Source organism: Carcharhinus amblyrhynchos, chromosome 4 (genome assembly GCF_965287045.1).
Source record: "Carcharhinus amblyrhynchos chromosome 4, sCarAmb.v2.hapA, whole genome shotgun sequence".
In the NCBI taxonomy this organism is placed as follows: Eukaryota; Metazoa; Chordata; class Chondrichthyes; order Carcharhiniformes; family Carcharhinidae; genus Carcharhinus; species Carcharhinus amblyrhynchos.
In genome coordinates this window covers 33,088,594-33,103,930 of record NC_137327.1, presented here as the reverse complement: position 1 = coordinate 33,103,930, position 15,337 = coordinate 33,088,594, and the positions used below count along the sequence as shown (strand labels likewise).

At 40.5% G+C, this 15,337-nt stretch overlaps 1 protein-coding gene across 1 annotated transcript in view; it reads right to left on the bottom strand.

The window, feature by feature from the left end:
• Positions 1-653: 653 nt before the first annotated feature.
• gpt2 (glutamic pyruvate transaminase (alanine aminotransferase) 2) overlaps positions 654-15,337 on the bottom strand; it is a 40,550-nt gene continuing 25,866 nt past the window's right edge. Inside the window, exons 9-11 of the mRNA XM_080186951.1 lie at positions 14,613-14,768; positions 9,472-9,584; positions 654-817 (exon numbers count right to left, since the gene is read on the bottom strand). Of these exons, the coding sequence (XP_080043077.1) occupies positions 727-817; positions 9,472-9,584; positions 14,613-14,768 (360 nt within the window). The 3' untranslated portion in view covers positions 654-726. The remainder of the gene's footprint in view (positions 818-9,471; positions 9,585-14,612; positions 14,769-15,337) is intronic.

The window sequence follows — 15,337 nt, the reverse complement described above, 5'->3', positions numbered from 1 at the left end:
AATTGTACAATTTACAAATAGTTGTAACATTTGTCCTCCCAATATCAGGAAATAAAACTGTAAACATGTCTATTGTTCATTGGAAAAACTCTGCCAGATGTGTTGAACTATTGTAAAAATCTATTCATTTTGCAGTGTTACAAGTTAGTGTTTTAAAAGTCAATGACTTAGTTTTTAAGCTGCTGAAAAATTTGCTACATATACAGCAAAATCTCTGCCTTGACTGGAAATATACTCTTGCTACACAGGTGTTATAAAGCTGTTCATAATCCACTTAATGCATAGTCTTCCACAATAAATGGAGACTGAGGCAAAAGAAGGCACAACCTCAAACATTCTGCTTGAAACCAGAGCATATGTCTGGCAATTTGAGATTAGAAGTTTGAACCTAGAAAAATATTTGATATAATATTGTTTGTTGCTAGAAATTTTTTTAAACCTATAAATGACTTTTTGAAGTGCAACAAAATCAATTTTTCCAACAAGTACTATTTCAATGTAAACAGTAGTATAAAAATGCAGCACAAATTGTACACGTGATATTCACAATATTGAATTGGCAAATAACTGCAGCAATCATGATCTGCAGGCCAGTAGTTTTGCCATTTCACTTCAGTAAACATTAATTTGACATTCCGAAAGGACTTGGGAGGGGGAAGAGAGAGAAAGAGGGGTTAATTGAAAGTCCAGCACGTGGTTTTCTCTGGTGAAAGAAACTGACTGCGTTCATGCATATTTCTGAAGAAACTTAGTGTGGAACTCCTTTACATTCTGCAACAGCACTTTCAGTTTCTCAACAGGAAGAAGAATGGTCATTCTGCAGGAGAAAAAACAAAAAGCTACAAATACCAGTACTGAATTTTGATAAAATAAATTTGGACAATTTGATCAAATTCTGTTTCCACTCATTTGTTTCCAATCTAATTCTTTAGAACAAATACTTTTAAAAGTAATTAGGGTCAACAAATGGAATTCTGAATCATTATAAATAGCAGAAATGCAAATTGTCAAATGAAGTTTTTTTTGCAAAGTCTCAGTTGTAGTTCAGGGAGAAATTAAAATATATAATGATGTCAGACAGTAAATAAATAGTCCTTTAAAATTTGTAGGATGCAGGTTTAAAATAAAACAGTTACACAACATGTTGGAAACAAATCAAAATATTGCTCCATTGACTGGTGAAATGAGGACTGGAGCCAGCAATCTTCATATGCTAACTTCCCACTGCAGCCACGCTGTTGTGGGCTAGCAACTTTACATCATGGAAAGAAAAAATTTCCATGATGTAAAGTTTCCACTGAGGAATATTTTAAAAACTCTAGCGTAATGAAGTAGTAATGATTGAAGTTTCCACTTCCAAATGAAGAAAAGGACAGAATTAACTGTGCTGCCAAGTGATTTATTGGATTTATTATATATCTAGTTACATTGAATGCAAGGCACAGAAACCCAATTGGTCTATACTAGTCTTTATGCTCCACACAAGCAAGGAGGAGCTTGGGAAGGTGGTGGAAAGAGAAGAACTCGACTTAGGGGAGCCTGATGCATCAGGCTTCAATGTCCTTTCTAGGAAACTGGCTGCATCTAGTGCACTAGGCCACTTCCCTGTTGCAGACAAAAAAGGGTCATTCGGTGGTGCCCGAGAGATGCATGCAATCATGCCCCAGGGGTCAATGTTGGGACCACTATTCTTTTGATATATGTTAATGACTTGGACATATTAGGCATCATTCAAACCTTGTCAGTGTAAAAATTCAAAACACCATAAACTGTAGGTGTTAGTAACTGACTTCAAGAGGACATGAACTGGTGAAATGAGCAAACTCGAACAGATGAAATTCCATGCAGAGAATGTGAAGTGATTAGGATGGAATAAAAAGGGAAGCAATATAAACTAAATGCTATGGTTCAATGTGGATGCAAGAATAGAAATCTGCAGGTGCACATTCACAAGATTTTGAAGGTGGCAGGACACGTAGAGGCGAGTTCTTTGACTTTATAAATGGTGTCAGAGTACAAAAGCAAGGACATTATGCTAAACCTTTATAAAGCAATGGGTGGGGTTGAGCTGGAGCACTATGATCATTTCAAAGCACCACACTTTGAGAAGGATGTCAAGGCTTGAGAGTGAGCTGGGGAAATTTACTGGAATGGTACAAGGGATGAAAGACTTCAGTTACATGGACAGACTGGAGAAACTGGGGATGCTCTTACAGCAGAGAAGGTTAAGGAAAGGACTGCTAATGGTGTGAAAACTCAAAAGGAGGATTTTGATAAGGAGAAACTGTTTCCTGTGACAGAAGGATCAGAGGACACAGATTTAAAGTAATTGGCAAAAGAATCACAGGCAACATGAAGAGCCTGTTGCCCTTAGGATCTGAAATGTACTGTCTGAAAAGGTGATGGAAGCAAATTGAATAATTACTTTGGAAAGAGAATTGGATAAATAATTGAAGGGGAAATATTTGCTAGGTTATGAGCAAGGGCCAAATTGTAAAAGCTCTTGCAAAAACAATGAATTGAAAAACCTTTCGTGTGTTTTATCATTTTGAGGTCTATCCAGCAACTTGTACATTACTATGTGTTGCAGCCACTGCTAATTGGAATAGATTCAGAACAAATCAAACTGCTCAATTTTAGTCATCCATAAACAGCTGCAAGTCCAGAATTTTATTGCATTAGAGCCTATAGTTTCATGGCAGAGCATATCCCTAACTTCACCATCAAACCAGGCAACTAACGCTGGTTAAGTTAGTGTAGAAGAGATTGTTAGGAGTAGCACCAAGTGTATCCAAACTGAAATGCCAAATTGATAACATTACAACACAGGACATGCTTGTTAAGAAATAGAACTGTACTGTTCAGAAGGAGGCCATTCAGCCCAGCACACCACTGCTGTTTGAAAGCTGCCAATTTAGGCCCACCCCCGCAGCCTTTTCTCCACAACCTTACAAATTAGTCCTCTTCAATTATACACTATTGTTTCTTTAAAAAAGTTCTAAGGAATCTGATTCTACCAACTTTTTGGATCTTAACATGACTGAAGAAAATTCTCATTTCCCCTCTCATTCTTTTGCCAATAGTATGATATCAATGACCTTTGATTACTAACCAGTTGCCAAAGGTAACAGTTTCTCTCTATTAGATAGATCTACTGTTTTGAATACATTAGGCCTTCCTTTAATCTTCTCTGCCTCAAGGAAAAGAAATCCCAGCTTCTTTACATTAGTGCACTCTCATCCCTGATATCATTTTAGTGACTACAATGCCTTGCCATCCTTCCAAGAAGATGATACCCAGAATTGTAAACAATACTCCACTTGAAGTCTACCCTGAGATTTGTAAGGGTTTGACTTATTGTTACTGTGCCCTAGTTTACTAATCCAACTACCCAAATGCTTTCTTATGCATCTCATCAACTTGCCCATCCATCTTCAGACAGCGTGAATATACATGCCCAGATACCTAGTCTTATGCCCCTTTCAAAGCATTACCATTTACATTGTGTGGGCTCTGTATATTGTTTTTCCCCCCAGAGTGCATCCTTTTACACCAATCTACATCAAATTGCATCTGATATCCATCTGCCCATTTCACCAGTGTACAATGTCCTCTTGAGATCTGTTGCTATTCTCCTCATTAAAAAATAACTTGGCATCATAGTAAATACTGTAATCCCTACATGCAAGTTCAGGGCGTTTGCAGGAAAAGCAATGGTTCTTCTACAAAGCCCCAAAAGACACCCCCCACCGCCCCCCCCAAATCAGATAGGTTTTTTTGATTGGTGAATGCTATTTGTTCATCATTACTCTCTGCATCTTAACTCTCAAGCAAAGTTTGTACCACAGTCCCCACTGTCCCTTTAATGCAGTTCTCAGTTGAGGTACTCTTGAAAATCCACATATGTACCTACTGAACTACCTTCATCAATCCTCTGTTATTTGCTGAAGTAATGTTCAGGTTAGTGAGACATAGTTTTACCTTTAACAAATCCATGCTGGCTGCCCTTCATGCTTTACCACACAAGAATTAATTTCGCCCTTGACAACGGTTTCTAGTAGCTTTCCATCACCAATCAGCCTGCTACCACAAGGTTTCTCATTCTTCCCTTTTTTGAATATTATTTATTATCCTTCCATCTTTGGGCACCTCTCCAATACTCAAGGAGAATAAAGATGGTGGTCAGAGCTTAAGTTGTCTTCATCTTAGTTTTCCTAAACAACCAAAAATATATCCTATCTAGGTCAGATTACTTATGACTAAACAGAAGAAACAACATGCAATGGAGAGAGCCAGACAATCTCAATCACCAGATCAGATCAAAAGATCTGTAGTTCTGCCACATCAGTGATGACTGCTAGTGGACAACTAACAAGAGGAGCATGAAGTTCACCATCCTCAACAATAGCAGAACCAAGGACAGGAGCACAAAAAACAAATATTAGCAACCATCTTCAGTCTGAAATGTTGGGTGGATAATTCCTCTCTGCCTCCTTCTGAAGATCCACACTAACACAGATGCCAGTCTTCAACGAACATTATTCACTCCATGTGATGCCAAGAAATAGCTGTGCACTGGATAAGTAAGGGCTATAGACCCAGACAATATCCAGACTGCAGTGAAGACTTATGCTTCAGAATTAGCTGAATCATCCACCAGACAAAGTGGAAAATTGTCCAGATATCAATTATTCACAAAACATCACAGACAAATTCAACCCAGAAAATTACCATCAGTTTCTCTTAACCAGTGATGGAAGTTGCCATCCATCGGGTGGTGTTTACTCAATGATCTGCTCACAAATGCTCAGTTTGTGGTCGGCCATAATCATTTGGCTCCAAACTCCATTTCAGCCTTACTCCAAACAGATAGCAAAGAGCAGAATTCTAGAAATTAGGCAAGAGTGACTCCCCTTGACATCAAGGCAGTACTTTGACCATGCAAAGCGTAGGAGCCTTAGTAAAATTTAAGTCAATGGGAATCATCACGTCCAGGTTTCCCTACAAGGCACATCATGACTTAGGCAAATAATTGCTTGTTTTTCATCAACATCCAGTCAAAATCATGGACCTCCCTCCTTAGCAACAGCGGATGTATGCTCATCACAAGGAGTGCAGTCATTCAAGGCAGCAGTTCCACCATCTAAAAAGACATCAGGGATGGACAATAAAATGCCTACAAGCTCTACACCCTGTAAGTGAACTTTTTTTTCCCCAGTAAAAACAAAAGATCATATAGTCTTACTATTACATGGTAAGATAATGCCTCATCATTACACTGAAATAACTGAGGCTGGCAAAAAAGACCAATGTTCTCAAACAAAAACAGGAAGTGCTGGAAAATCAAGATCTAACTATATCTGTGGAGAGAGAACAGAGTTAACATTTCACATTTGGATGAACCTTCAAAGCTATTTCAATGTTCTCCTGGTCAGCCTCCTATCTTCCACCCTCAGATGAACTTGAGGTCATCAAAAACTCTATTGCATTCATCTCAACTTGCAGCAAATTTTATGCACCCAACTTGTTAGGCAATCTATCGGGATCTAGGATGACTTGCTTTCACTCTGGTTCAATAGGTACCGAGATGTGCCATCTGCAGCCTCTTCCACATGCAGTGCTTGGAAAATTGGGTAGATGAGTCATTGGGGTTTGTGCCTCAGTTTTGCAACTGCATGTTCCTGAAATATGCTTCTTTTGTGTTCTCCAAAATCTAGAGTAGTAGCACTGTACTTTGATCCGGTCATTGTTGGGCAGGTAATTCAGACAAATTACACACAGCAGAGAACGTTGAATTACTTACTATACAGCAGACAGGATCAAATTACACATTCCGAAGTATTGGGTGCATCATGTCCTCCAAGGGTGCTGTTCATAAATCTGCTCATGCCAAGTCACGGTGCAAGTACACAAGGCCATACTTATGGCCTCTCCCACAATGGGAACACTTTTCCTTTACATGTCCCATTGAACCCTTTCATTAAAGGCTACAGCACCCTTTAATTTTCTAGAAGAACTCAACTTCAGCCTTTCCTGAAGAGTACATCCTCTTGAGTTCTTATGGATCTAGTTTTCACCCTCAACAATGCCTTTTTTTTTCCCCCCAAAATCATATAGAAACCAGAACTGGGCACAACACTACAAACCAATGGACAAGAGATAAATCATGGACTCTAGTGCTTCTCCTGTTTCTGGGGCCCTGATCATCACACCCACCCCACATTAACTCAGACAAACTTATCCCATTTTAACAAGTGGTGCCCTGAAACTGATCCAACTCCCAGTAGCTGGTTCTGTTTATAAAAGTACCACCCACCCCTTAATTCCAAAAGTTTACCTACAGCAAAGTGAAGACTGATGAGCAATGTAGTCTGGAGCTGACCCCAAATACCAGCTCATATACACTGGTGTCTCAGTACAAGAATGATTTGAGGATTAAACAACTGTAGTGATGAGGTTAGGTCTGTTTTCCTTGGGGAAGAAAAAAGGATGAAAGGAGACAGAGATATTCAAGGTCCTGAAGGATATGGACAGGGTCAATAGTGAGGAAACTGTTCCCACCCAAGATTGCAGATAGCGCAGATTCAGAATAATTAGCCAAAGAATAGAAGCGATGAGAAGAAAAACATTTTCACCAAGGGGGTGATTGGAGTCTGGAATGAACTTCCTGAAAGATTGGAGGAGGCAGGTTTATTGAGGTATTGAAAAAGCAATAGAATTATGAGCTGAAAAGAACAAACATGCAAAATTGAGGATAAGCCCCAGGTGAGTGGGACTGGTTGAATGCTCTTCATCAGCGAGCCAATGCAGACACGATGGGTCAAACTGCCTCCTATGAGGTCCTTATACCAAGTCAGCATTACCCAAACAACTAAATCAGAGTTATCTAACAGGGCTAGATAAGAGCAATCCCACCCCTGATTCTGGGGGAGATCCCAGTAATGTACACATCTGTGTATGTAATGATACTGCAAGCTGCCAAACTGTTTATTATTGTAATCAATTATATCAATATTATACTATACTAGACAGAGAGTGGGGATAAAGGCATCTTTCTCAGGATGGCAACCAGTGATTAGTGGTGTGCCTTAGGGGTCAGTGCAGGGACCACAACTTTTCACAATATACATCAACAATTTGGAGGAAGGAACTGCAGGCACTGTTGCTAAGTTTGCAGATGACAAAGATATGTAGAGGGACAAGTAGTATTGAGGAAGCAGGGGGATTGCAGAAGGACTTGGACAGGTTAGGAGTGGCAAATGGAATACAACGTGGAAAAGGTGTGAGGTTATGCACTTTGGAAGGAGGAAATGGAGGCATAGACTATTCTCTAAATGGGAAAATGCTTAGGAAAATCAAACACAAAAGGGACTTGGGAGTCATTGTTCAAGATTCTCTGAAGGTTAATGTGCAGGTTCAGTTGGCAGTTAGGAAGGCAAGGGCAATTTTAGCAATCATGTCACGAAGGCTTAAATACAAGAACATGTACCTCTGAGGCTATATAAGGCTCTGTTCAGACCCTATTTGAGTATTGTGAGCAGTTTTGGGCCCCATATCCAAGGAAAGATGTGGAGTCCAGAGGAGGTTCAAAAGAATGATCCCTGGAATGAAAAGCCTTTCATTTAAGGAATGGTTGAAGACTCTGGGTCTGTACTCATTGGAGTTTAGAAGCACGTGAAGGCTGGGGGTGGTGGGTTCTTATTGAAACTTACAGGATACGATGAGGCCTGGATAGAATGGAAATGGAGAGGATATTTCCACTAGTATGAAAAACTAGAACCAGGGGACACAACCTTAGGCTGAAAAGACAATCCTTTAAAAGAGAGATGAGGAGGAATTTCTTCAGCCAGAGTGATGGATCTGTGGAACTCTTTGCTGAAGAAGGCTGTGGAGGCCAAGTCATTGAGTGTCTTTAAGACAGAGATAGATAGACTCTTGATTGATAAGGGAAAATCAGGGGTTATGGGGAAAAAGGCATGAAAAAAAAATCAGTCATGATTAAATGGCACAGCAGCCTCAAAATGGGCCAAGTGACCTAATTCTGCTGCTATGTCTTATGGCCTAATACTTCACTTTTGATGCAATAATGTATATCATTCATTGCAAGGTCAAATAGCACTTGTTAGATGTTTGTTGGGAAGTGTCATTTCAGCCAATTGTGCATGCCAAGAAAGACATTTACTTATACCACAATTTATTAGAGCTCAAATATTACAGACTTCATGTTCAATGAATCACGATTGTTATTCAATGGAAAAAGGCTAGTTTGTATTCAGCAAAATTCCATAACAGCAATTAAAATATTTTGTTTGTTGACAGTCTTGAGTCTTTTGCACCTTTAGTATCTGCAACCCTGCCTCCACTAGCCCAGGCCCTGCTCCAAGCGTGATCTAACCCAGTGGTTCCCAACTAGTGTGCTGCAAAAAAATTCAAAATGACTTAAAATTCATGCAATTAGACTAAAACTGACCTTTGTTGTCAGTTGTGGTCAGTATCTGCAAGATCCAATGAACCTCATGCCTCGTAGGCGTACACCGGCTGGGGAAGAGTCGCACTTTTTTTTTTAAAACACTGGTCAGGCTCATGCACATGACCAATGGGACTTGGAGTTGAAGATAAAGTCCCATATAAAAACAAACTCAAAAAAAGGCACGAGAAATGAGGCGGAGGTTAAAAACCCAAGAGAGGACAGGGAGAAGTTAAAAACAAAGTTCCTAGTAAGGGAAGACGACAGAGGTATGAAACAGGAACCAATAAAGCTAGTAAAAAAGTAATAGCCATCAGAGAAAGGAGCAGACCCAAGGTGAAGTGGGCTCAGAAGATATTATATTTGACATGCACCTTGTGATAAGGCTTTCATTGCAATCTTCTCAAACTGATGAAAATTGTATTAGATGATGGCTTAACTACTTTTTATCTCTAAAATCTCCTTTAAAAACAAACATCCTAGAAGGTAGCTCAGAGAAAATATGTACTTCAATTTTTTTTTTTAAATAGCATTGAGGTGTGCCGTGACATGTAAAAGGTTGAGAACCACTGGTCTACCCAAGGTTTGTAATGACCAAGTACTTGATCTACTTTAAAAGATATCCTTAAGGTGTGTTTCTACTTCTAGTGATGTGTATTTGTAGCCTGAACCCGTTTCAACTCACATGATCAAAGCAGCTTTTGGCCTCCTTATTGCTCCTATCGAAACACATTACCATACAACCATCTATATTAAAATTCATTGCCAATTACATGCCTTTAATTCCACTTGATGCTTTCTCAACCATATGGTTTGACCCATAACATTTCAATATCTCTGGTCCTCAAGATGGCTGCACATAGAAACTATATGATATTATAGTCACTCACCTTAAAGCACGTTCTTGAGGCATTTAAATGCACAATTACTTAACTATAAAATATTTACTTTTAAAGCAGGCAGATACATGGATTTACGACGTGTACATAGACTTTAGACTTCACCTGAAATGATATGTTCCTTCCTTTTGTCCAAAACCACTGCCAGGAACTACACAGATTCCAGTCTCCTCCAGGAGTCTCATACAGTAAAACATATCTGGAGCCATACCATGGGTCTAAACCAAGAACAAATTTAATTAGGACAGTCAAAATAAACTTAAACATTAAAATCAATTCCTTATGGCCCAACTGAAAGTAGGCAAAACTAGAGAAAATCCTAAGATATTCTGTAAATATATGTCAATGGGAAGAAGATAACCAGGGAAAAAGTACGGCCCATTAAGGATCAAGGGAATGTATGGGTGGAATCAGAGGACACTGGTAGAGTGAATACTTCACATTCATCTTCACCCAAGAGAATGAGGACAATAGCATGAAATTCAGAGGTGAGGGGGACTATGAGGTTCTTGAACAAATTGACAGAAAGACAAGATACTGGAGATGTTGGCAGCCTTTAAATCTTCAGTCCAGATTAACTGTGCCTAAGGCTGCTGTGGGAAGCAAGGGAGGAGATTGCAGGGGCTTTGACCCAAATTTTCAATTTTTCTCTGACCACAGGGGAGGTGCCAGACAACTGGAGAACAGCTAAAGTGGTTCCGCTATTTAAGAAGTGTTGTAGAGATAAACCAGGGAACTACAGATCAGTGAGTCTCAAGTCAGTGGCAGGGAAACTATTAGACAAACATCTGAAGGGAAGCATCTCTCTCCACTTGGAGGCAAAGCTTGATCAGGGATAGTCAGCACGGCTTCATTGAAGGGAGGTCATGCCAAACAAATCTGATTGAATTTTTTTTTTGAGGTGGTGACCAGGTGCGTTAACACTGGTAATGCAGTCAACATAGCTCATACGGATTTCAGTAAAGCCTTTGACAAAGTCCCACATGGGAGACTTGTAAAGAAGGTAAATTCATATGGGATACAGGGTAATTTAATAATTACCTGTTATCAAACAGGTAATTGATTCAAAGTAGGCTCAGCTGTAGGAAAGAGGATGATAGAAGGCTGCTTTCGTGACTGGAAGCCAGTGTCCAGTGGCGTACCACAGGGATCTGTGTTGGGACCCCTATTATTCGTCACTTATATAACTGATATTGATGACTATGTGTGGGGTAGAATTAGTAAGTTTGCAGATGCCACAAAGAATGAAATGGTGGTTAACAGTGAGGCGGAGCATCTTGGGCTACAAGACGACATAGATAGTGGTCAAATGGATGGATGTAATTTAACCCTGAAAAGAGAGAAGTGATGCACTTTGGAAGGAGTAATTTGATAAGAAAGTATTGAAATGAATGGTAGGACACTAGGAAGTTCTGGGGAACAAAGCAATCTTGGCATGTTCGTCCACAGATCTCAAAGCAGAAGGCAGCATAAGGAACTTGCCTTCATCAATCGAGGCATAGATTACAAAAGCAGGGAAGTCACACTGGAGTTGTATAGAACTTTGGTGAGGCCACGGCCGAGTACCGTGCACAGTTCCGGTTGCCACGGTATCAGAAGGATGTGATTGCACTGGAGGGGGTGCAGATGAGATTCACCAGGATGCTGGCATGGAACATTTAAGTTGTGAAGAGAGGTTGGATAGGCTTGGATTGTTTTTGTTGGAGCAGAGAAGACTGAGGGGTGACCTGATCAAGATGTATACGATTATGAGATATGGACAGGGCAGATAAGGAGCAGCTGTTCCCTTTAGTTGAAGAGTCAGTCACAAGAAGACATTGGTTAAAAATGCTTTTTCTCACATCCTCCTGCCCCTCACCTTGAACCTAAGGGTGGTGGTGACTGCCAGGCATGTGCTACCTGGGAGGGTGGTGGAGGCGGGTTGCCTCACATCCTATAAAAAAAGTATCTGGATGAGCACTTGGCACATCACAAGTTCAAGGCCAAGTGCTGGCAGATGGAATTAGGTGGGAGTTCAGGTGTATCTAACACATTGGTGCAAACTTGATGGGTCAAAGGGCCTCTTCTGCACTGTTTGAACTACATATTTGCTATAACTTTTCAGAGAAACAACAAAAATCCCAGGACCTTTACTGTACAATTCATGTAGAGATTCAAGAGAATCAGATACCACACACTCACTCAATTTCCTCACCCCAAATTTAAAAGAGAAAATGAAGGTCATGCTACCAAAGTCATTGGCACAACCAATTTTACCTATCTGAAACAAACAATTGATGGGAAATGCTAGAATTAGATCTAAAAATCAGGCCCAGAAAGAAAAATATACACCCTAAAGGCCAAATTATCCATTCTAGTAAAAAGCACCCATTAAGGAACCAGACAAGGCTTCTGAGGTCAAAGGGAGATTTCATCATTCAACTGAAACCAAATGGGCACCCAGCGTCAGACGACAGAGGAACGAAGTATGATGGAAGGTATACTTTATAAATGGAGAATAGGGAAGGGGCTGCTGCCATTGTATGGAAGCTGAAAATTTAAGGGATTTAAGTCACAACCTTGGTGGACCTCATTAACCATTGCACTTATTTTCTCTCTGAAGAGGATTATCACTCTTCCTCCAGGCTGTGTACTGGGAACTTGTAGCTAAAAAGAGTCATATTCAAGGTATGCCCCTTCTGAAGGAGGGGAGGCAAGGTTCCACTCCAAACAGGGCCCCATGGAAACTGTGGGGAGTTAAGAAAGGTCAGGGTCCTGTGTATTTGGATCCTAGTCTATTTTATGATCTTCACTCAATTATGGTAAGAATACACTAGTAAGTAGTATATTTGTAGTTCCAAAGTGTCCATGTACCATTTAACAGGTGCAAGAATGGGCCACGAAGTGCCCTCAAGCCTGGTCCACCATTTAATAAGGTCATAATTAGTTAATCTTTGGCCTTTATCCTATCTTATTCATATATCAAGGCGAATGGGATGCTGGCCTTCATAGCGAGGGGGATTGAATATAAAAGTAGGGAGGTCTTGCTGCAGCTGTATAGGGCATTGGTGAGGCCGCAGCTGGAGTACTGTGTGCAGTTTTGGGCGCCGCACCTGCGCAAGGATATTTTGGCCTTGGAGGGAGTGCAGAGGAGGTTTACTAGGCTGATACCGGAGTTGAGGGGGTTGAGCTATGAGGAGAGGCTGAATAAACTAGGCTTGTACTCGTTAGAGTTTAGAAGAATGAGGGGAGATCTCATTGAGACGTATAAGATGATGAATGGGATGGATAGGATAGAGGTGGAAAGACTCTTCCCGCTCAAAAAAGACAGTAGGACTAGGGGGCACAGCCTCAAGATAAAGGGGGGGAGGTTCAGAACGGAGTTGAGGAGGAACTTCTTCACTCAAAGGGTGGTGAATCTCTGGAATTCTCTGCCCGTTGAAGTGGTGGAGGCTGCCTCGCTAAATATTTTTAAGAAGCGGGTTGATGGGTTTTTGATAAGAGAGGGGATTAAGGGTTATGGGGAGAGGGCGGGAAAGTGGAACTGAGCCACGACAGATCAGCCATGATCTTATTGAATGGCGGGGCAGGCTCGAAGGGCCAGATGGCCTACTCCTGCTCCTATTTCTTATGTTCTTATGTTCTTATTTCCTTCATGCCCAAAAATATATTGACTGGAGTTTTCAACAAATTCAAATGATTGTGCAAATTTGGAATTTCCTACTGCCCAGGACTATTGTTGCACAATGAGTGAAGGACTTTCACATCTCAGCCCCAAATCCAAACTGGTGTCCTAAAACTGGAGCATCATTTAAGTTTTGCTATATGCAAATGTCTATGAACCCTTTACATAGAAAGCACTTACATTTATTTTCTGTTCTTCAAAAACAAAATATATTTGATTTCACTAACTTAAAATATCTAGCTGAACATTACCTTGGGTCTGAAGTGTCATTTTCAACACTTGTCTATATTCTAAAAATAGCAACAGGAAAAGCTTATATACCTTCAACTTATGTACTTCATAAAAACAGCAGGGCAAAACTATACTTCTAGGCACAGATTGAAGAAATTGGGGCTCTTTTCCCTTGAAAGACGCTGACTGAGGGGGGGATCTAATAGAGGTATATAGGATTATGAAGGGTATAGATAGAGTAAACAGAGGTAAGCTATTTCCTATGATAGAGACACATAGGACAAGGGGCCATGGACTTAAGGTGAGGGGGAAAGAGGTACAACACAGATATTAGAGGGAGGTTTTTCACAGAGGGTAGTGGGGGTATGGAATGCTCTGCCAAGTAAGGTGGTGGAGGCAAACACGCTAGAGTCATTTAAGAGTAACTTAGACAGGCACATGACTGGGTTGGAGATGGGTGGAAATAGGAGATTGTTTTAAATAAGGGTGATTAGCATTGGGGTGTCCCTGGTAATGTAAATGGATATGGTATGATAATGTTTTTTCTCTTTTCATTCACAGGTTTTAAGTCGGTCCACCTCACGTCCAATGAGGGGCATACATGCGATGGGTCGTACTGGGGCTGCTCTTAGTTGTTTGAGATTGGCCTAGTGCTTCATGTCGTTAGTGTGTGCTTAAACTGGACCAGATACTGGGCAAGACAACAGCTCAGTGACTATCGCTGATTGCTGTGCAGACACAGATTTGGGCCGGTGTCTGTGGGAGTTTGCGCATTCTCCCCGTGCTTGCGTGGGTTTTCTCCGGGTGCTCCGGTTTCCTCCCACACCCCAAAGATGTGTGTTAGGCTGATTGGCAGGAATAAATTGTCCCCAACTCAGATTCCCTCAATCTGGATGGCCATAAAACATTAGACAGGGGTCGTGGGTGGAGCCGGGGGGGGGGGGCGGGGGGGGAAACTGGTGGTGTTGAGATGGCGGCACGGGCTCATTGGGCCGAAGGGCCCGTTTCCCAGGCTGATTTTGTTCTTTGTATAGCGCATGGATCAAAAGGTGGTCATGTACTTGAATGCCACTCTTCTTGTCTCCAATATTCAACAAGATCAATGGAAAGTATGGAATGAAAGATGCACCTCAGTTTGGAAAGAAAAATGTTATTAGGAGTGCCATGGGAACTGATTAGAAGTGGCACTTGTAGGTTAGATATGACACAAGTAAAAGGGAATGCATAAAATAAAAAAAATTCATCTAAATAACCTTAAATGTTAAAAAGTAGACAAACCTCAAATTAGAGTTTCAAGTCAAAAGATAAATATAGAAGCAGTTGTACATTTGCTATTTTACAAATTACAAACCTCAGCTTCTTTGATAGCTTTGGAAGGAATGAATATTCTTGGAAATGCATACATAGCCCCTTGAAGATGATTGCAGTGCATTCCAGGAATTGTATTCAAGACTTCCTCCGATAGCTTGGCTTTTTCAGCCAGGTTATGCAATACCTTCATCTTCTCCTGCATATTAAACAAACATACGTCATTAAAAAAAATTAAATCATGTAGTATCACATTTATACTTCCACTAACAACATAATTAACTTGTGTCTATAAACTTAACTTACTTATAAATAAAGAATATTTAATCTGATCTATTGGAGAATTTTTTGGCCAATTATAGTAGTTATTGAGGAAAACAAACTTGCAGGAGGGTTGTGCCTGCAGTGTTCCTTGAAGGACATCTGTGTCTTGTATGCAATTGAAGAGCATCAATTTTTGAGTTTCAACTGGGAAACCTTTTTCATTCTTTCATTGGATACAGGTGTCACTAATAAATTATGATGATGCTAGCGTTGGACTAGGGTAAACACAGTAAGAAGTCTCACAACACCAGGTTAAAGTCCAACCAGTTTATTTGATAGTAAACCCACAAGCTTTTGGAAATGCTGTTCCTTTGTCAGGCATTTCTGAAAGCGTGAGAGTTTACTATCAAATAAACTGGTTGGACTTTAACATGGAGTTGTGAGATTTCTTACTGTCACTGATAAGGCGAGCATTTGTTGCCTATCCCTAACTGCCCTTAAACT